Raw genomic sequence first — 22,638 nt, 5'->3', positions numbered from 1 at the left:
CTCACTATCTATACAAACTCTAAGGCTTCGGAATATATCATGTCTTCAGTATCTGTAGTACCTTTGGGCAAATGTGGCATCAGTGAGAGTTTCTCACTGATATTAACACCCAAATATACATACTTGGAAACAAAAGCTATGAAGGGAAAAGAACAGTTAAAAAAAAAAAGACACTTATTTAACGTCCTCAGAATGACCAAAAAAGTTACCTTCACAAAACAACATTTGGAGCTATAAAAAGAAACATTCAGAGACAACAATAACAAAAAGCTCTTAGAATCAAGCAATAATCACAGAGGGATCCTCAAAGCAGCCATAGAAAAAGAATAACTCCAAAAAGAAAACCCCAAAAACAATTACATGAGAGCAAACTCTCAACAGCAATAATGGAAACTGGAAGACAGTGCCATATCTTCTAAGTGTTAAGAGAAAAAGGGTAACTTAGAATTGAGTACCCAGCAAATCTATCTTTCAAGAAGAATAAAGTGAAAAAAAGGCATTTACAGATAAATACAGATTGAGACAGTTTTCTGAAATATATATATATATTTCTAAGTGTATATTCTTCTTCTAAGTATATATTTCTAAGTATATATTTCAAAAAGGAAAATCATCCCCCAAAATGATGTCTGAAGTATAAGGAAGGTGAGCAAATAAAATAGTAAACAAGTATTTAAATCTAAACAAACACTGTCAGCATAAAATAATATTAATGTCTATTTTGTGTGTATGTTAATGACTTCCTTAGAAAAGAAAGAACTAAAATAGTAGACAATAACATGTAAATTGGGGGACAGTGTTTTATAAAGTCTTTATATTGTTTGTAAAGGGTATTATAATGTTGAAGTTTAGACTTCAGGTTAAATATGTATGGTAAAATTTCAAGGCAAACCACTAGAAAAACCTCCGGGGGCATTAATGAAGAAAAGAGAAAAAAGTAAATAATGTGAGCAATGTCAAATATATAGTAGAAATTAAAAATAAGAGATACAATTAATTTTAAAATTTAGATGAGTTGAACCAATTCCTAGAAAATTCATTTATTTACTGGATGAGCCCACTCTAACCTTGATCAAATATGGTAGATGACCAAAGATGCAAAAATCCTAAACAATTTATTATCAGGCCAAATCTAGGATGAGTAGAAAAAGATTTAATATAACATGAAAATGTGGGGCCTAATTCCAGAAATGCAAGGACAGTTTAACATTAGAAAGCTCCCCTAACATGGTGGCTCTGTGACTCTGAGCAAGCAGTTCAGCGCTCTCTGTCAGCCTTAGAGAGGAGGAGGCTGGGAAAGGGGTAGGTCCCCTGGGGTAGAGGGTCTCTGGAGAGCGGAGGCTGGAGAGGGGCCTGAGGGCTGTGAAGGCCCCCACCTTACATATTATATATTGCTATAAAAATACACACAACTCTGAGGTAGGCACATTAACCTTATTTTACAAATGGTAAAACAAAGGCTAAAAACTTGAGCAGGGTCACAATGCTAGTAAGTAGTTTAGCTGCCATCCAAACAGATGTTGGTCTGGATCTATAGCTCATGTTCTTAACCACTATGCTGTTCTCCCTTTAATGGTGACAGCAGTAGGTGTTCAGTAAATGGTGACCAGGTGCCGGGTACTTTACCAATACTCAAACACCCACAACTGTCCAAGTGGGCGACAGACTCTTATTACTGATGAGAAAACTGATGCTTAGAGAGGACAGGTGTGAGGTCACACAGCCAAGATATGGGGGCATCATGCTTTGAAAACCGGCCTGCTAGACTCCACCACTCACTTATTTTAGATTATTATGGGTGTGAAGGAAGCCCAACAGGAGATCAACGTCAGTGTCTGAGGACAAGATGGGCAGGCCCTGCCCATTCCTTGGAAGATGAGGTTCTCTACACTGTGGGTAGTGTCAGGAGCCAGAGAAATATCTCTGCACAAGGAGATCTCCACACATGGGCCGGAGGGAAACTCCATAACCTCCAGAACAGTGGGAATGACCCCAACCCCAGGGGGGACTAAAGGAAGTAGGTCACATAAACACCATGGTCTAGATAAGGAAGCCATGACCATTGAAAGCTGCTGTGGACAAGCACAAAGACAGTCATGTCTGACCAACTTTTCATTACTTTTCTGAAGAACTAACAGATTAGCATGTTAGGGGAGGTCACAAACTCCTCACATTTGGATTTTGGTATGTGCCAGAGTCTCTTACGATGACCTCATTGAAAGACAGATGAACGGTGAATGTAGTTAGGCAGCTTGGTGCACCCACGCTGCTTCCCATCTTTGGGTCTTTCCTCATGCTGTATGCTTTGCCTGGACTGCTATCCTCTGCCCTTGTTAGTCATTCAGAAGTCTTCTTCTCATGTTTTAAGACTGAGTTCACATGCCATCTCTTCTAAGGAACCTTCCTTGGCCCCCTGAGCTGGGTTGTGCGTTCCTTAGCAGATCCCACAGTCCATTGTATCCACCATTGTTCCTGCTAGTGCCACACTGGAATTATGGTTGTGTGACTGGGAACATACCTTGTTCATCTCTGTGTACTTAGTGCAGAGCAGGAAACCTGACACATAATAGGTGGCAAGTTAATTTTGCTCAACTGAACTTACAGCTAGTTGATTACACTAGTAATGACTAATGAATTAATGTTGGCCGGGACTGGGAAATCTCAAGTGGTGTGCCACAGGGCCCTATGTATATTTATGGCATTCTGATGAAATTAGTGGGTGACAGAAAACTATGGGAGTAAGTTACATGCTACACAACAGAGTTAATATTCAAACAGTCATAGGCAGGCAGAAACATTGGAGCCACACTAGTTCACAAGGACCTTAGGGGAAAAGTCAGGACGAAAACCTCATAACCTGTTGCAGCCTTAACAGTGGAAAAAGGGTTTTTTGAGTTAACACTTACTTTCCTGTGCTGTTCACCATTATAACAGCATTTACTATGTGCCAGGCTTTGTACCAGCTCCTGTATCCCACCCCGACCAAGCACCACAGAAAAAGTCTAATGGGGCAATCTGCTTGTCCTGGGAACCAAGAAACAGTTCCTTGTAAGGCAGGAGAAATGGGGATCCTAGCTGGGATGGAAGGCCCTGTGAGAACTGGGTCTTTGGTTTGGCATCACAACCCAGCAGTTTCAGGGTTGTCTGAAAAAGAGGCAGGTCCACCTTCAGGGTCCCCAGGGTACAGAGCCATTCATAGAGAACATGGGGCTTTGTCTCTACCATATCACCTGTGAGCTTGTTTCTCAAAAGAACTCAGAAGCTATCCTCACTGCTTCATCACAGCCTTCTGGGCAATGACATCTAAGCTCATTAGCATGTCATGAAAGGCCTTCATGCTTACCCTAGTTCTCAAAGCATTTCTCTATCATCCACATTCATTCATTCATTTAGTTTATTCCACAAATATTTATTGAGCATCTACTAGATATTACTATGCACTGTTCTTGGCACTGGGGATACAACAGTGAACAAAAGTCCCTGCTTTGTGTAGCTTACAGTCTATTGGAGAGAGACAAACACTAATCACAATAAATAAATATGAAATATATCTGGTGGTGATCAGTACTTTGCAGAAAAATATACGACAAAAAGTAAGATAAGGGGACAGAAAGTGTAGGTGAATGAGACTAGTTTAGATACACTGTTCAGGGAATGCTTCTCTAAGGAGATGACACTTAGGCATACTGGAAGTGGCTGGGAAAGTCAGCAAATTGTCTGGGAAGAAGAGTGTTCCAGGTAGTGAGAAAAACAAGTACAAAGCCTCTGAAGGGGGAGGGCACTTGACATGATTGAGTAACAGGAAGGAGGTCAGTGTAGCTGGGAAACAGTGGATGATGGGGAGAATGACAGGACATGAAGTCAGAGAGGGGATGGGGACCAGACTATGTAGAGACTTTTGGGCCAGGTGAAGGACTTTGGGAGAATTTTGAGCAGAGGAGGGACATAACCTGAAATGGATTTTTAAAAGAATTTCAGAGAATAATTAGTAATAGGTATTACAACACCAGATAAAGAAAGCAATTACTAAGAAAACAAAAAGGTATACAACAAAGGTTATATAATCAGGGTATACCATGTGGTTTAGATGTACACAATATTTACAATGTCATATTTATGTAAACAGTGATTATTGGTTGAACAAAAATTGTATAAAATGTTTAAAGAAATAACGACGCAACCACAAAGATGAGCAACATCAGATTATTAGGGATGACTAGGCAGATTAGAAAGTGAAATATATGAAGCTTATAACAAGTGAAAAATACAATTGTTGAAATAAAAAACTCAGTGGACAGATTAAACAGCAGATAAGACATAGCTGAAGAGTGAATCAGTAAACTGAAAAATATACCTGAAGAAATTTCCCAGAATGAAGTGCAGGAAGACAAGGAGAAAGAAAATATCAAAAAGAAGTTACAATACATGGAATATATAATGAGGTAAAAAGTATGACTACCTGGATTCTGAGAAAGAAAATATATAAATAATGGGAGAATGCGACATTTGAAGAAAAAATGGCTAAGAACTTTTCAGAAATTATGAATAAAACAAATCCAGAGACATGAAGCAAGCACATTTCCAAAGCAGAATAAACAAAAAAGAAATACATGCCTAAACATTTTAGAATAAAATTGAAGAGCCCCCTGTACATCCCCCTCCAAAAGAACGAAAGAGAGAAAAGATCATAAAGGTAGCCAGAATATAAGAAAACAAAAACACCTACCAAAACACCCCCAACAATTAGACTGATAGCAGACTTCTAAATACCTATAACAAACAATCTTTTAAAAATGAGGATAAAATTACATTTACATATAACAAAGACTGGGAGAGTTTAACACCAAAAGACCTGTACTAAAAGAGCATCTAAACATTGTACTCATAATGAAGGAAAATACATCCCAGAATGATGGTCTGAGATGCAAAAATGCATGCATGTAAATCCAGAAAAACACTGTGCATATAAAATAATACTAATGATGATGTAAATTATGAGGTTAGAGAAAAAAAAGGAACTAACATAGTCAACACAAAAGCATGTCACCAAAAGAGAAATCCTTATAGTTGAAGGTTCCTGTGTTCTTCAAGAGGAGAACTTTAGACCTTATAAATTAATCATGCATGGTAAAATTTCAAGGATAACCACAGAAAAAATAGGAAAAATGTAAATTCCAAACAGTAGGGAGGAAAAAAATTGAATAAGACAGCAAACAAACAAATCTCAAAACTAAAAAAGCAATCAAGAAAAGAGAAAAATGAAGCATAGAAAATATGGTGGTAGGAAATAGAAATAAAGATATATGATGGTAGAAACAAGTCCAAATATATCACAGTAAATGTAACAGATTAAACTTGCCTATTAAAAAACAAGGATCATCAGATTAGGTTTTTAAAAAGGTCCAGCTATATGCCATTTCCAAGAGATATAATTAAAGCATAAGGACATGAAAATGTTGAAAAGGAAAATGATAGAAAATTATATACCACATAAATCCTAACAAGAAGAAAAGCTTGTGTTGTTATAGGAATGTAAGATTAAATAGACTTCAAGAAAAAAATTCATTACCAGGAATAGAGAGGGTCATTACATATTTACCAGGGATATATAATTCTTAATTTGAATATTCCTAATAAAATATTCTCAAAATATATAAAATTTTAATAATGAACAAGGAGAAATAGACAGGTCCACCATCACAGCGGAATATTAACATACTTCTTACAATATTGGTATATCATGACCAAAAAAAATCAGTATAGAAAATTTGAACAATACAATTAACAAACTTGATAATAGACATGTAGAACTCTATAGTCAACAATTAGAGAACACACAATCTTATAAAGCACATGGGAAACATTCAAAAATATTGATCATCTACTAAGCCATAATCAATTCTCAATAAATTTCAGTTGTTATCACAGAGACCACATCCTCTGACCATAATGCAATTAACACAGATTTCAATAACGAAGAGCTAAATTTAAAAATCCCCAAACATTTAGAAATTTAAAAACACACTTCTATGTAACTTACAGGTCAAAGAAGTAAGCAAGATGAAAAGTTGAAGTACTTAGAACTGAACAATAATGAAATACGACACATCTGAACTTATAGAAAAGCAGTATTTAGAGGGCAATTTTATCCTTAAATGCACAAGTCAAAAACAAGAAAGGCTGTAAATTAATGAGCTCAGTATCCAATTTAAGAAATTAGAAGAAGAACAACAGAATAAACCCAAAAAATGTCGAAGGAAGGAGATCAAAAAAGATAAGAGCAGAAATTAAAGAAATAGAAAACAAAGACAAAATAGAGAGGAGCAACAAAGCCAAAAGTTGGTTCTTGGAAAAGACTAATAAAATAGACAAACCTCTGGTGAGATTGATCAAGAAAAAAAGTGAGAAGGCACAAATAACCAGTATCAACAATGAAAAAGGAGACATAACTACAGATTATATAGAGCAGAGAATAAAAAATAAGGGAAGTTTATGCCAATAAATTTGAGAATGCAGACAAAATGGACCAGTTCCTAGAAAACTTTAACTTACCAGAACTGACTCAAGGAGAAAAAGAAAGAGGACTATCTTGAATAGTCCTCTAACTACTAAAGGAATTGAAGCAGCAGTTGAAACTCTTCCTACCAAAAATGAATACACAGACAAACAAACAAACAAACAGGAGGCAGAATTTTCTAGTTGATTTGTGGATTACAGGTAGGTAAAGAAATACCGATTCCCTCCACCTTGGAGGTGTCCATGTAGAACCTAAGGCAATGGAAACCCTAGGAAGGCTACCCCTATCGGCAGCCTCCTGTGGAGATCCTTAGAGGGTGGCCCTTAGTAAAACAAGGTCTAACAAATCCCTCTATGTACCTGCAGGTGGTGAGCACAAATGAGTAACATCCAGCACTCAGTTACTGCTCTGTGGTAAGTGTGCTAAGCTGGGCCAAGGAGGAGTTCAATCACTTGGACAGCCTCTTCAGTAGCCAGCTTCTGTAGTCTTCTGCTCACTGAGGGCAAGGGGCCTGTGGAGCTGCCGGAGGAGTCTGTGTTCGTTGCCAAGAAACACCATACACAGCCAACTTGCGACTAGCTGGGGTGGGGCTGTGAGCAGGAAGGCAAAGCAGGGGCTTCTAGAGAGTGTAGCTCCAGGCAGAAGCCCTGAAACTCTGTCTTCACAAGTATCAGATACTTCTATCCATTTGCGGCTGATGAGCCCTTTTAATGGTGTCCAAGCTAGCTGCAGGGTGATGGTCCTAACAATGATGCATGTTCTGCAAATAAGAACTTCATCATTATTTTGAAATAATTTATATGCAAGAATTCAATTGGTTTGAAATCTAATCATATAGTCACAAAAATTGAAACAATATATTTGTCAATGAAACAAAAAGAAAAGCTGTCCGATACCATTTCAACTGTTAAACATTTTTGAAGAATTTAAAAATTGGTTTTAAATACTTTGTCACCTACTTATACATAGATTTTTGTTGACTGTGACTATTGAAAATCTTAAAGAACACAGCATTAAAAAGTCATGATCAGAATTTGTGTATAGCCATATCAAGCATAAAACCTAATATAAAATAAACATGTTATGGAAGCAGTTTTCAAATTTCTCATTTAAAAATCTGAAAAGACTTTATTTAGAAGTTTAATATTAATTCAGTATTAAAAAGGAAAATACCAAACTAAGGTGGTTTTACAGGAAAATTCTACCTAATAGACCATTCTAAAGCCATGTAGCATCTTACAGAATTCTGAAAAAGAGGGAACACTGACTCATTCTATCATAGCAGCAGCACTTGAGGTGAAAAGCAAATAAAGGAAGCATGAGAAAGGAAAACAAAGACCAATTTCACTCATGGACAAAGACATAAAAATCTTAAACAAATATTAACAAACTAAACCTAGTACTGTATAAAAAGAAAAAAATCAGAACCAAGTTATGTTTATACCAGAATTCAAAGGTGCTCTAACATGAGGAAAATCTATGAATGGCACTTAACATATTATCACATTATTGGAGAAAAAAACAATAATCATCCTAAGAAACAGAAAAGGTATTTGATAAAAATTTCAATACCCTTTTGTGATTTAAAAACAATAATAAAAACTTGTTAGTGTAGAGTAACAGGTTGGAGCTTGTCATTCTTTTTAAAAAAATTATTTATTTATTTATTTATTTATTTTAGAGAGAGGGGAAGGTAGGGAGGAAGAGAGGGAGAGAAACATCAATTGGCTGCAACCCAGGCATGTGCCCTGAGTGGAAATTGAACTGGCAACCTTTGCTTTTGCAGGACAATGCTCAACCCACTGAGCCATGCCAGCCAGGGCAGAACTTGTCACTCTTAATAGGAAAAGGTTAGTGGTGTTTCTTCTAAAATATCCAACAAGACAAGGATGCCCACTAACATCTTTTCTATTGAACACTGTCTTTTCTTACTAAGAGGTCTCGGCCACATTAGTAAGACAAAAAGAATAAATTAAAGGCATAAAGATTAGAAAGGAAAAAACAAAACTGTCAATATTTATAGCTGACATAGCTGTTAACGCTGAAAACACAGAACAATATACAGACAGCCTGAAAGGAATTGTGCCTCATTGAGAAATAGGAAATTCTAGGGCTGGGGCAGGAAAATACAAGATGAATAGGAAGCATATTGCAGTGCCAGCAAGTAAGGAAGTGCTTAAAAACAAAAGGATGGAGGCATGTCAAAAGAACACAGGAGCCAACCTCAAAAAGAACCCCAGTAGCTAAAACTGTAAAACTTGAACAATAAGACAACATGCAGTAGTATTTGATTTATAACTCACATTATATTAAATAAAAATGCATGAATTCATACTGATATAAACAGGTGACTGAATAAATAAGCATATAAATATATAAATAAGGGAAAAGAAACACACTTTTTTTTTTTTACCAAAGAGTTCCAAATAATATATATAAATACATCCCCTTTCAGAGGTGGAAATTAATTCCTCTCCCTCTCCTTGAAGGTGGGCTAGATTCTTCCAAAGAACGGAGAAGGAAATAGGGGAAATAGCAACTTTACATTGGATGAACCTGGCAACCACCTTAACCAAGAGATGGTCAGAATCACCAGTGATGACATGGGGATGTCACATACCCCTGATATGATGTGATAAAAAGGGCACTTCAACTCTGTGGTGTTTTTTCCACAAACAACCCCAGTCTAATTATGAGGAAAACTTCAGACGTTTCAAATTGAGGGACATTCTATAGTACACTTCAAAAGTGTTAAGGTCATGAAAAACAAGGAAAGACTGAGAAACTGGCATAGACCAGAGGACGCTCAAGAGACATGACAACTTAAATGCAATGTAGTATTTTGAATTGGAGCCTAGAACAGAAGGAGGACATTAGTGGGAAAACTGATAAATCCATATAAATCTGAAGTTTAGTTACTGGTAATATAACAATGTTGCGTTCTCAGTTTTGACAAATATACTATGGTGAGGAATGTACAGGAACTCTCTGTACTCTCTCTTTATTTACTTTTCTATTACTATAAAATTATGATAAAATAAAAAGTTTGGCCCTGGTCGGGTAGCTCAGTTGGTTAGAGAATCGTCCAGATATGCCAAGGTTGCAGGCTTGATCCCTGGTCAGCACACAAATAAGAATCAACCAATGAATACATGAGTGAGTAGAACAAAATCAATCTTTCTCTCTCTCTCTCTCTCCACCCCCTTACTCTCTCTCTCTCTCTTTCTAAATCAATAAATAAAAAGTATGCTTAAAAATAAAAAGGCTAGCAAGGTGAATGGCTATAATATCAATATTAAAAACAACTTCATTTCTATACCCCTGCAAAATAAACAACACATTACATAACAAGATCTCATTTATAATAGCACCAAAATTCATAAATTCCAAGGAATAAATCTAACACAAGATATACAAGACCTGTATTATAGAATTGTACACCTGAAACCTACATAACTTTATTAACTAATATCATGCCGATAAATTCAATAAATAAAAATAATCTAAAAAATAAAAAGAATGAAAGAAAAAAAAATATGCAACTCCTTATGCAGAAAAGTACAAAGCAGTACCAAAAGATATTCAAGAATTTATTTAAAATGAAAGGATATGTCATATTCATAGCTGGGAAGATTCAACATCATAAACATATCAATTCACTGATCTATAGATCCACTGCAATTCAAATATTCTTGTAGAACATAACAAGCCGATTCTGAAATGTGTTAGAAATAACAAAGCACCAAGAATATATGGTATTCCTGAAGAAGACTAAAATGAAAAGATTTTGCTCTATCAAATATCAAGATTCTTTATGAAGCTCAAGTAATTATGGTAATATGGTTTAGAGAAAAAAAGTCAGCCAAGAGCAGAGATCCCAGAAACAGACCAATACAAATATAGAACTTAAATGTGTGTCAGAGATGGCACTTCAGATTATCATGTGGAAAATAATAAAACTGACTCCCTACCTTATACCCTTATACCACACAAAAATCAATTCCTGTTAGGCCAAGGACTTACATGTGAAAGGCAAACTTTTAAACTTTTATTAGAAGAAAATAAAGAATATCTTTTAGACCATAGGTTAGGTAATTTAAAAAAAAAACATACAAAAAAAAGACATACAAAAAAGTGTTATCTGTAGAGAAAAACACTGAATTTTTAATTCAATTAAAATTAGGAATTTCTTTCCTGGCTGTTGTGGCTCAGAGGACTGACACCAGCCTGTGAACTGAAGGATCACAGGTTCGATTCCCAGCCAGGGGACATGCCTGGGTTGCAGACCATGTCCCCAGGAAGGGGTGCGTGAGAGGCAACCAATCTGTTTCTCTCACACATTGATGTTTCTCTCCCTCTCTTTCTCCCTCCCTTCCTCTCTCTCTAATAAATAAATAATAACATCTTTAAAATTAGGAATTTCTGCTTATGCAAAGATACCACAAAGAAAAAAATAAGCCACAAACTGAGGGAAAATAGTCAACACAAATAACTGACAAATAATGAGTTTCCAAACAATTAAATAGCTCCTACAAATCAATAAAAATGATTTTTAGAAAAGCAATTTTTTTCAGTCTAAAAGTGTAATACAAATCTTCCAGTCTTCATCTAAGAAAATGGCTCTCCATATATATATTTTTTCAACATACACCAAATACTACAGTTGCTTCCGGACCTGCCAGGGTGTCTAGGCAATCAGCTGTGTGAACAGAAGGCCTACCCAGGGAGCTCCACCATCATACCAGGAACCTCTTTGGCTGTGTTGGATGCAATGTCTGGCCACCAGTTGGCACCTCTAAGCAAACTAACTCAGTCCCTGAGCCAACCCTGAATTCCAGGAAATCAAAATCCAGCAAATAACTCTACACAGATCTATGATGGAATTGGGTGAGGAAACAGTGCCCTTAGTGGCTCTCAAAAGAGCCATATAATTACCTCTGAAGATCTTTAAAAAAGCGATTTTTTTAAATGGGCACAAGGTGCTAACAGTTATTTCCCAGAAGAAGAAACATGAGTAGCCAGTAAACATGAAAAGATGCTCAATCACATTAGTTACTGGAAAAAATGTTAATATAGTCCAAAATGAGGTATCACTTTACACTCACTATGAAAAAATTAAAAAGTGGGAAAATAATTAAGTTTGATTAGATTTTGGGTCAATAGGGTTGCTTATAAATTGCTGAAAGGTGTATAACTTGGTACTATCAGTTTAAAATACATTTTGGGACCTGACTGGCATGGCTCAGTTGGTTGGGCGTTGACCTGCAAAGCTAAAGGTTGCCGGTTCAATTTCCGCTCAGAACACATGCCTGGGTTGCAGGTGTGGTCCTTGATCAGGGCACATATGGAAAGCAACCATCGATCTTTCTCTCTCACATCAATGTTTCTCTCCCTCTCTTTTACCCTCCCTCCCTCCCTCTCTAAAAATATATAAAACTTTTTGAAAAATAATAAAATAAAATACATTTTGGAACAAACTTTTTTATTTTTTAATTATATTTTATTGACTATGATATTAGAGTTGTCCTGATTTTTCCCTCCTTTTCCCCCTTCCACCCAGCACCCGCCACTCCCTCAAGCAATGCCCCCACCATCGTTCATGTCCATGGGTCATGCATGTAAGTTCTTTGGCTACTCCATTTCCTGTACTGTACTTTGCTTCCCCATGGCTATTCTGTAACTATCTAGCTGTATTTCATAATCCCCTCGCCTCTATACCCATTCCCGATACCCCCCACTCATCTAGCAACCATCAAATGCTCTCCATGTCCATGTTCTTGTTTGTTTAGTTTATTTTTTAGATTAAATTGTTGATAGATATGTATTTTTGCTATTTTATTGTTCATAGCTTTGATCTTCTTTTCCTTAAATAACTCCCTTTAATATTTCATATAAAAATGGTTTAGTGATGATAAACTCCTTTAGTTTTTTCTTGTCTGGGAAGCTCTTTATCTGCCCTGAGATTCTAAGTCATAGCTTTGAGAGTAGAGCAATCCTGCCTATAGGTCCCTGCTTTTCATGACTGAACCTTTCTTGCCAATCCCTTCTAGCCTGCAAAGTTTCTTTTGAGAAATCAGCTGACAGTCTTATGGGAATTCCCCTGAAGGTAACTAACTTTTCTCTTGCTATTTTTAAGATTCTCTCTTTATCTTTAACAGTTGGCAATTTAATTATGATGTGTCTTGGAGTGGGCCTCTTTGTATCCATCACAGTTGTGACTCTGTGCTTCCTGGACTTGCATGTCTATTTTCTTCACCAAATCAGGGACATTTTCTTTCATTGTCTTTTCAAATAGATTTCCAATATCTTGCTCTTTTTCTTCTCCTCCTGGCACCCCTATGATGCAAATATTGGACCTCTTGAAGTTGTCCCAGAGGCTGCTTATGCTATCTTCATTTTTGGGGGTTCTTTTTTCTTCTTGTTGTTCTGATTGGCTGTTTTCTGCTTCCTTATGTTCCAAATCGTTGATTTGGTTCACGGCTTCAACCACTGTGCTGTTGTTTCCCTGTACATTTTTTTTTATTTCAATTAGTGTATGCTTCGTCTCTGACTGGATCTTTTTTATGCTGCTGAGGTCCTGACTAAGTTCCTTGAGCAGTCTCATAACCAGCGTTTTGAACTCTGTATCTGATAGATTGCTTATCTCTATTTCGTTTAGCTCTTTTTTCTGGAGTTTTGATCTGTTCTTTCATTTGGGCCATGTGTCTTTGTCTCCTTGCTTTGGCAGCCTCCCTGTGTTTGTTTCTATGTATTAGGTAGAACTGCTGTGACTCCGTGTCTTAGTAGTGTGGCCTAATGTAGTAGGTGTCCTGTAGTGCCCAGTGGCACAACCTCCCCTATCACTCAAACTGGGTACTCAAGATACACCCTTCATGTGGGCTGAGTACACCCTCCTCTTGTAGCTGAGCCTTGGTTGCTGTTGGCAGGTAACTGGGAGGGATTTATCCAGGCCAGTCAGCTGCAAGGACTGGCTGTGACCATTGATCACCAACCTCCATCCTCCGTGGAGGTTCAGCTGTGCAGGGTCAGGCTGGTGGTGCTCTGACGTGGTCTGTAGCTGTCCATTGGGTGCACTAGCCCTGGCGTTTCCTGGGTGGTGCAAGCCAAGGTCAGCCCCGACCTGTGTTTTGTCCGGGTCACCCTGCCTGAGCTATAAAGCAATCTGAGATGGCTGCTACTTGTGCTGGGCTTGGAGGTTCCCAGGCGAATCCAAGCTGTGAACTAAGCTGGCTGCTATTAGTTCTGGGCCTGGGGCTCACTGAAGCCAGCTGTTGCTTGTTTGACAGGATTTAGAAAGTTGTGAAGCATGAGCCAAGACCAGCCATTAATATGGAAAAGTAGCTAGGGTGGGCCAGTAATTTTGGTGGGGCAGAATCTCTGGAGATCTCCAAGACGATCAAACAGCATTAGCCAGGTTGATGGATTCTCAGATATGGCACGAGCTTGCTGACTCTGTAGGGGAAGGGTTTAGAAAAGGGACAATGGCCTCTGCTTACCTTGATGCCAGACACTTCCGTTCCCCCCTGTAAGCCACTGGTGCCTTTCCAGATCCTACCCCAGTGCTAGAGCTCAGAGGGAGTGAGTCTGAGTAGGTGAGTCCATGTGTGGATTCTTTAAGAGGAAATGCTTGGGGCTCTAGAAGTTTCTTCCACCAACCCAATCCCTGCTGGTCTTTACAGCTGGAAGTTGTGGGAAGTTATCTTACTGGCACTAGAACCATGGGCTGGGGGCTTGGTGTGGGTCTGTGACTCATTGCTCCCAAGGTGTCCCTCCCAAATTTTTATCCACCACATGTGAGTGAAGGACCACCCATTCTGCATCTATGCCTCTCTTACCAGTCTGGATGGATGTGATTTTCTTAATTCCATAGTTGTCAGATTTGATTCAGCTAGATTTCTGATGGTTCTGAGTGATGGTTGTTCTATATTTTAGTTGTAATTTTGATGTTGTGCGAAGAAGCGAACCATTTCTGCCTACACCGTCATCTTGACCAGAAGTCCCTGGCACAATTTCCTTGAGCTGAATATTTACATGTCCTATTCACCAACAGTTCCACTCTTAGGTCTATACCATAGAAAAATGGGTGTGCATGTGTACCAGGAGATAGGTACAAGAATGCTCACAAGAGCAAAATGCTCTATATGATCCAAATGTCCATCAAAAGACAATTGGATGAATAATGTGTTTTACTGTCACCCAATGAAATATTATACAGCACTGAGAATGAACAAGCTACAGCTACATATAAAACATAGGTGAATCTTGGAAACACAATAATGAGTGGAAAAGTAAGTCACAGAAGACCACATACAGTATGATTCTATATTTTACAAAACTCACAACTAAGGTAAATAAACAATGTTTTAGAAACATTTCCACAAATATGTACATGTGTGTGATGTGTGTGTGTAGATACATATATATATAAGCAAGAGAATGTTAAACACAAGATTTAGGAGAGTGGTAATTTCTGGCAGGGGGTGGGGAATAGGACAGAAAATGACACAGGGATAGATGCTATTATTAATGTTCTTGGTTAAGGTTTTGAGTTCTTGAGTTTTCATCATATTAATATCTTTATAAGTAATGTATATATTCTTTTATTATATATCCAGTATATTTCATAAGACCAAACAGAATAGGAGAAGAGTAGAAAGAAGTGAAGAATGACAACTCTTTTAGAGAGTTTTGCTGTTATGGGAATAGAGAAGTTAAGCCATAGCTGCAAGGGGATGTGGGACAAAGAGAGTTTTATATATTTTTTTAAAAGATGGAAGGAATAGGAGATAGATGGAATGGCAGAGTGAGGACTTTGGTGAACTAGCTATTTCACTGAAACAATGAAAATATGGGCAAACCAACTAAAGCCAACAATCTCAAAATTCTGGCAATTAACTAAGGGCATAGATGAAATGAAAATCATCTATCTAAGAGAAACAACTGAATCTTGGTAAGACAGCAGATTCTGTGACATTTTAACTTGTGGTTATCCCTGTCCTATCTCCCTCTTCAACTCAGTGGTTCAGTGGCCAAAAGCTGACTAAATTCTAGACAACAAGGAGGCATGACTGCTTTGGCTAGGAATTTAAAAGGAAATCATGGAGAATGGAGAATGGGACAATTATAGGAAACTTTGAAAAGCTATGATATTCTCCTGGGGATCTAAAGGGATCACATTACTATGTGAATGCCCAAGAAAGAAATGAAAAAGGAAGAGTGAAAGTAAAAGGTAAGGCTGCCTTGTAAACTGGCTTAAGTGTGAAGGCATGCCTTCTCACACAGATTTCCTTGGCAAAGAGTAGGAGACATAGAGACAAGGCATTTAAGGAAATCTATTGGACCAATCACTGTCTGACTACAAATTATACTTGCTGGTTGTTATCTCTAGGAATCTAGGCTTAAGAATAAAAACAAGAACTTAAAAAAAAGCTGGCAGAGAGTTCAGGGCACACATAGAGGTAGGTTTACAGTTGTGAGTACACAAAATGCAGTTTATTCTTGTATTATTATTTATGAATTATTATATTATTTTCCATATGAACAACTGTAAAGCTACTTTTGCCCCACCCCCTAACACAGGGAATAAGAATTCAGAGAATTAGTGGAGATAAATTGCTAAATAAGTAAACGGCAACAAGAATAATCACAATAACAACAGCCACACACATACAACCCAGAACAACAAGAAAGCTTGAGGGTGGAAGAATCTGATACCAAAGTTGTTAGAGTATCTAAAGTGTCCAGTTTTTGACAAAAAAAGCTTTGTGAGACATGCAGAGAAACAGTACATTATGTTACATATACAGGGAGGAAAAGCAGCCAAAAGAACATGTTTTGAGGGGGGCGGTATTTGGGACTTAATAGACAAAGACTTTAAATTAGCTATGATAAATATTTTCAAAGAACTAAAGGAAGCCATATCTACAGAATTAAAGGAAAGTATGAGAACAATGTCTCTATTCACAAAATAGAGAATATCAACAGGGACAGAAATCATAAAAAGTATCCAACAGAAAATCTGGAGTTGAAAAGTATAACTGAAATCAGAAATACACTTTGAGAGGCTCAACAACAGATTTGAGCTGGCAGAAGAGAAGGGTAAAGTCAATGACAGGTCAATAGAAATTATCATTATGAAAAGCAGGTAGAAAAAAGAATGAAGGTAAAGAAACAGAGCCTCACAGACTTGTGAGACTCCATCAGCATATAAATATACACATAACAGGAGTCTCAGAAGGACAAGAGAAAGAGAAAGGGGCCAAAACATCACAAATTGGATGAAAATATTAATCTATACATTCAAGAAGCTCAAGTAGAATAAACTCAAAGAGATGCATACCTAGATACATAGTGAAACTGATGAAAATCAAAGACGAAAGGAAAATCTTGAATGCAGCAAGAGAAAAATGGCATTGCATATAAGGGATCCTCAATAATATTAACAGCTGATTTCTCATCAGAAACCATAGAGGCCAGACTACAGTGTGACATCTTCAAAATGTTGTAATAAAAAGACGGTCACCCAACTGGTGTGGCTCAGTGTATTGAGTGCCAGCCTGTGAACCAAAGGGTCCCAGGTTGGATCCCCAGTCAGGACACATGCCTGGATTGTGGGCCAGCTCCCCAGTAGGGGGTGCGCGAGAGGCAACTACACATTGATGTTTCTCTCCCTCTCTTTCTCCCTCCCTTCCTTTCTCTGAAATAAATAAATAAAATCTTTTTTTAATAAAAAGATGGTCAAGGGAGAATTCCATATATAGCTAATGTGTCCTTCAGACATGAAAGAGAAGTTAAGATGAATGAAAACTGAAAAAATTTGTTGCTAGCTTCAGGCTGAAATTAGAGGACACTAAATGGTAACTTGAAGGTAACTACATAGGTATTATAAAAAAAGAATTCTGTAATGTTTTTGTTTTCCTATCTGTTGTAAAATACAACTGCATAAAATGAAAATATTAAAACTGTATCGATGGGCTTATAACATATAAAGTAATTTGTATGATAATACCACAAAGAAGAGGAGAGGGAACAGAGGTATATTGGAGCAGTTTTGAATATACTATTGAAAGTTAGAATTAATCCAAAGTAGATTGATTCAAGTTAAGATGTTAATTGTAATCCCCAGGGCAAGCACTGAGAAGTTAACTGAAAAAATATATAACTAAGGCCCTGGCCAGATAAGCTGTTGGTTAAAGCATTGTCCCAATATGCCAAGGTTGTGGGTTCATCTCTGGTCAGGGCACATATAGGAAGCAACAAATGAATGCACAAATAAGTGGAACAACAAATTGATGTGTCTCTCTCTCAAATCAATCAATAAAAAATATATAGTTAATAAGGAAATTAAAAAGTTTAAGTAGAAAATATTTACTTAACACAAAAGAAGAGAGGAATTAAAGAACAAAGGAACAGAAATGACATGACATACTCAAAGAAAATATCAATCCTTCACAATCATCCAATAAACAGAGGAGAAAACACTTCCCAATTCATTCTATGCAGCCAGTATTACATTAATACCAAACCAGACAAAGATATTACAAGAAAACCACAGACCAACATCCCTTACTAATATAAATATAAAAATCCTCAGCAAAATACTAGCAAACCAAGTCTAGCAGCATATGAAAAGTATTATATAACATGATCAATTAGGATTTATTTAATAAATGCAAGGCTAGTTTATCATCTGAAAATTAATCAGTATAATACACCATGGTAATATATGCATAAAAGGCATTTGACAAAATCCAACACCCATTCATGGCAAAAACATTCAGAGAACTAAGAGTAGAAGGGAACTCCCTCAACTTGATAAAAGGTATCTATGTAAAACCCACAGCTAATATCACACTTAATTGAAAAAGACTTGATACTTTCACCCTAAGATCAGGGACAAGATAAGAACACCTGCTGTCATTACTTTCAGTCAGCACTGTACTAGAAAGTGTAGCCAGGACAATTAGTTAAGAAAAAAAGCATCCAGATTGGAAAGGAGAAGTAAAACTATCTCTACAGATGACATGATCTAGTATATAGAAAATCCTAAGGAATCCACTAAAAAACATTTTGAACTACTAAACAAGTCAGCAATGTGGCAGGATAGAATATCAATAAACAAAAATCAGTTGTATTTCTACACACTAGCAATGAACAATCAGCAAGTGAAATTAATGAAACAATACCATTTATAATAGCAGCAAAAAAGAATAAAATACCTAGGAATAAATTTAACAAAAGAAGTGCAAAACTTGCATATTGATAACTACAAAACACTTCCAAAAGAAATCAAAGAAATCTAAATGAAAAGACTTCTTATGTTCATGAATAGGAAGACTTAATATTGTTAAGCAGTGATATCTTCCAAGTGATATATAGATTCAACACAATCTCTATAAAAATTCTAGCTGACTTTCTGCAGAAACTGACAAGCTGATCCTAAAATTCGTATAGAAATGCAAGGAACTTAGAAAAGTCAAAACAATCTTGAAAAAGAAGAACAAAGGTAGAAGACTTCTAATTCCTGATTTCAAAACTTACTACATAACTACAGTAATCAAGACAGTGTAGTCTGGCATAGTGACAGACATACTGACCAATAGAATTCCAAGTACATAAATTACAGTAACTTTTAAATATATAATTTATGGTCAATTGATTTTTCACAAAATTGCCAAGACAATTCAATGGGGGGTAGAATACTCTTTTCAACAAAAGGTGCTGGGAAAACTAGATATTCTCATGTAGAAGAATAAAATTTGGATCCCTACCTCACACCACACACAAAAAGTAACTCAGAATGGATCATCAACCTAACTGTAAGAGCTAAAATCCATACAAATCCATACAATTCCTTGAAGAAAATATACGAATAAATCTCTGTGACCTTGGGTTATGGAATGGTTTCTTGGATTTGACATGAAAAACTCAAGTGACAAAAGAAAAATAGATAAATTTGACTTCAAAATTTAAAACTTTTCTGCATCAAACAACTCCATCAAGAAAGTGAAAGACAACTCACAGAATGAAAGAAAAGATTTACATTTCCTATATCTGACAAGAGACTTGTATCTTAAATACATAAAGAATTCTTACAATTCAACAATAAGGAGACAAATAATCTAATTTTTAAAAGAGCTAAGGATTTGAATAGACATTTCTCCAAAGAAGATGTACAAATAGCCAATAAACACAAAAAAAGATGTTCAACATCATTATTTATTAGGGAAATGAAAATAAAAACCACAATGAAATACCACTTCATACTCATTAGGATGGCTATAATTTAAAAAAAAAAAAAAAACAAAGCAAAAACAATAAGCCCCGGCTGGGTGGCTCAGTTGGTTGGAGCATTGTCCCATACACCAAAAGGCTGTGGGGTTTGATTCCCAGTCAGGGCACATGCCTAGGTTAAGGGTTTAATCCCTGGTCGGGGTGCCTACGGGAGGCAACTGATCGATGTTCTCTCTCTCTCTCTCTCTTTCTCTCTCTCTCTCTCTCTCTCTCTCTCTCTCTCTCTCTCTCTCCCCCCCCCGTCCTCTCTGTATAAAATCAATAAAACATATCCTCAGGTGAGGATTTTTTTTAAAAAGACAAACAATAAAAAGTGTTGGTGAGGCTGTGGAGAAACTGTAACCTTCACATATTGCTCATGGCTTTTTCAAATAGTTTGGTAGTTCCTCAGAAAGTTAAATATAGAGTTACTGTATGACCAAGCAACCCTACTCCTAGATATTTACCCAAGAGAAAGGAAAACATAGATACAGCCATATAAAAACTTGTACAGAAATGTTCAGAGCAACATTATTTATAATAGCCAAACATGAAAACAACTGAAATGTTCATCAACTGGCAAATGGATAAACAAAACATGGTATACTCATACAATGGAATATTATTTGGCAATAAAAGGGAGTGCTACATGCAACAACATGGGTGAACCTCAAAACCACTATGCTAAGTGAAAGAAGCCACTTATAATGACTAACATATTATATAATCCCATTTATCTGAAATGTCTAGAGTACACAAATCAATAAATAGAGACCAAAAGTAGATTAGTGGTTGCCTAGGGCTGGGGGTAGGGAGTCACAGGGAGTAACTGCTAATAAGTATGTACCTTCTTTTGTCAGGGATAAAAATGTTCCAAAATTGATGATTGCACAACTCTGTAAATATACTAAAAACCCTTTCAAAGGGTGAATTTTATGGTACATAATATATATGTCAATAAAACCGTAACAAAAAGATGGAAGCAATAACAGAATGTCTGTGTGCTAATGGGAATGATCTTGTAGAGAGGGGCATATTGATATAGGAGAGGGAAGAGAACACTGCTGGAGCCGTGTCCTCAAGTAGGTAAGAGAGGACAAGATCTAGTGCCCAAATGGAGGGACTAGATTTTGATGACAGCAAGGACACTTTATCCATAAGAACAGGAAAGAGGACAAAGTGTGTGAGTACGGATGCTGTTTGGTGGTTGAATGTGGTGGTGGGAATCTGTGGAGGTTTTCTTCTGATGGTTTTCATTTTTCAGTCAAGTAGACATCCTGAGTATAGGGTGGGAGAGGAGGTGCTGGAGATTTGAGGAAAGGGAAGGTATGAAATACTCATCCAGGAGGGTGGGAGAGTGAACGGCCTAGGGAAGTACAGTGGAGCAGGTGGAATTGAATTTAGCCATGGCTGGGGGTTTGCCCTGTAAGTATGCTGAGATGACAGGGGGCAAGGAAAATGAGGATGTTGTGGGGTTGTGCTGGATGTGTTTTTTTCAAACCCCATAATGGGAGACTGGCTGGAGAGCCCCTGGCCAGAAGGAGTGTGTATTGTTTTGGAAATGGATTGTAATTCCCTTTTCATTTCCTTTTGGGAGTGGCTTCTTGTCCCATGTGACTGCTTCTTCACCTTTTCCCTTTACATGTATACACTGAGGTAATATAGTTTAGAGTCACACACAAGACACGTACCCCCTTTGTCTGAGACCCCTTAAAACAAGTTTTGGACTTAGGGAGGTGCGGTTCTGCGTCACAGACCTTCTGCCAGCTGCACTCCCTTTAATGTGAGTAATAAAGGCTGTGTCTGCTCCATCCAGTCTTCCTGGTGGTTTTTTCGGCTTATCCAAACGAGCAGTCGAGATCCCTGGGCTCGACCTCCTGCATTACACTTGGCGTAGTCAGCAAGATTCGGATACCCCCAAAACTCCCCAAGTTCAGTTGACTATGGGTGATGTAATGCCAAGTAGGGGGATGCCGGGAGGAATTCTGGGCTAGCCAGCAAATTCTATGTGGTATGAGGTAGCAAACCTTCTAAATCCACAGGGACCACTGTGGGATTGGGGGGATGCCCCTGAAACTCCCAATGGCCTCCTACAAGGCTTGCATCTTGTGGGAGAGCAGTGTGCCCTAGGGAAAAAGAAAGAGCTCCACCTGTCGCTGGTTAATCTGGGCTGGTTAATAGGGAGGGTAACTGAGAGACAGATGGAGGCAGAGGCACGTGGTGCATTTAGAAAAGGAAGGGAAACTAGAAAGGAACATGCATCTCCTAATGGCGGACAATAAGAACGCCCTAGAGAGACCAATAGAACAGGCCAGTGAGCAATTACAGGACCCAAAGTGACACTTTGCCAGGGCAGGGGGACGGTGACTAGCACCCACCCATATATGGATGATCAGGGCACAGTCTGACTGGAATCCTTGCAAGTGGGATCCCTACGGCTGAAAGTGAAAATGACTCAGACAGAAAAATCAATAAATGAGAATAGAAAGACAATAAAAGTAGAAAATGGAAAACTTATGGCTCATCCGATTATGACTCAGAGATTAAGACCCAACAGCCACGGGCGCCGCAGAGTACTCCAGTGCCACCTCCCCAGCAGACCTTGTACGCTACAGTGCGCCCCTACACCCCCACTAAGCTAGTAAAGTTGGCTGCTAAGTTCAAACAGAAAGAGTTCAAAACCATCACGGGGTGACTGTTCTGGCTGTGGGATATAGGGGCTGATGGCATTTTGCTTACAGGGAATGAGTTAAAACATGTCTTCTGTCACTACCCATCCCTCTTTGAGACAAAGAATTCACATGGCTGAAGCCCAAGCGAGTCATACAACTACCCCCCTTATGTGGCTA

General features: G+C 37.7%; 1 protein-coding gene across 1 annotated transcript; it reads right to left on the bottom strand.

Annotated features, from left to right (window-relative positions):
- Positions 1–6,216: 6,216 nt before the first annotated feature.
- KANTR (KANTR integral membrane protein) lies at positions 6,217–6,468 on the bottom strand. The gene has a single exon (XM_054565688.1). It carries the CDS (start codon positions 6,445–6,447, stop codon positions 6,217–6,219), a length of 231 nt encoding a protein of 76 aa, XP_054421663.1. The 5' UTR covers positions 6,448–6,468.
- Between the last annotated feature and the right edge of the window lie 16,170 nt (positions 6,469–22,638).

This window comes from Pteronotus mesoamericanus, unplaced genomic scaffold, assembly GCF_021234165.1.
Source record: "Pteronotus mesoamericanus isolate MK-2021 breed Mesoamerican mustached bat unplaced genomic scaffold, CSHL_Meso_final contig_166, whole genome shotgun sequence".
In the NCBI taxonomy this organism is placed as follows: Eukaryota; Metazoa; Chordata; class Mammalia; order Chiroptera; family Mormoopidae; genus Pteronotus; species Pteronotus mesoamericanus.
The sequence above is the reverse complement of the archived record's forward strand: the minus strand, read 5'-3'. Positions and strand labels throughout refer to the sequence as shown.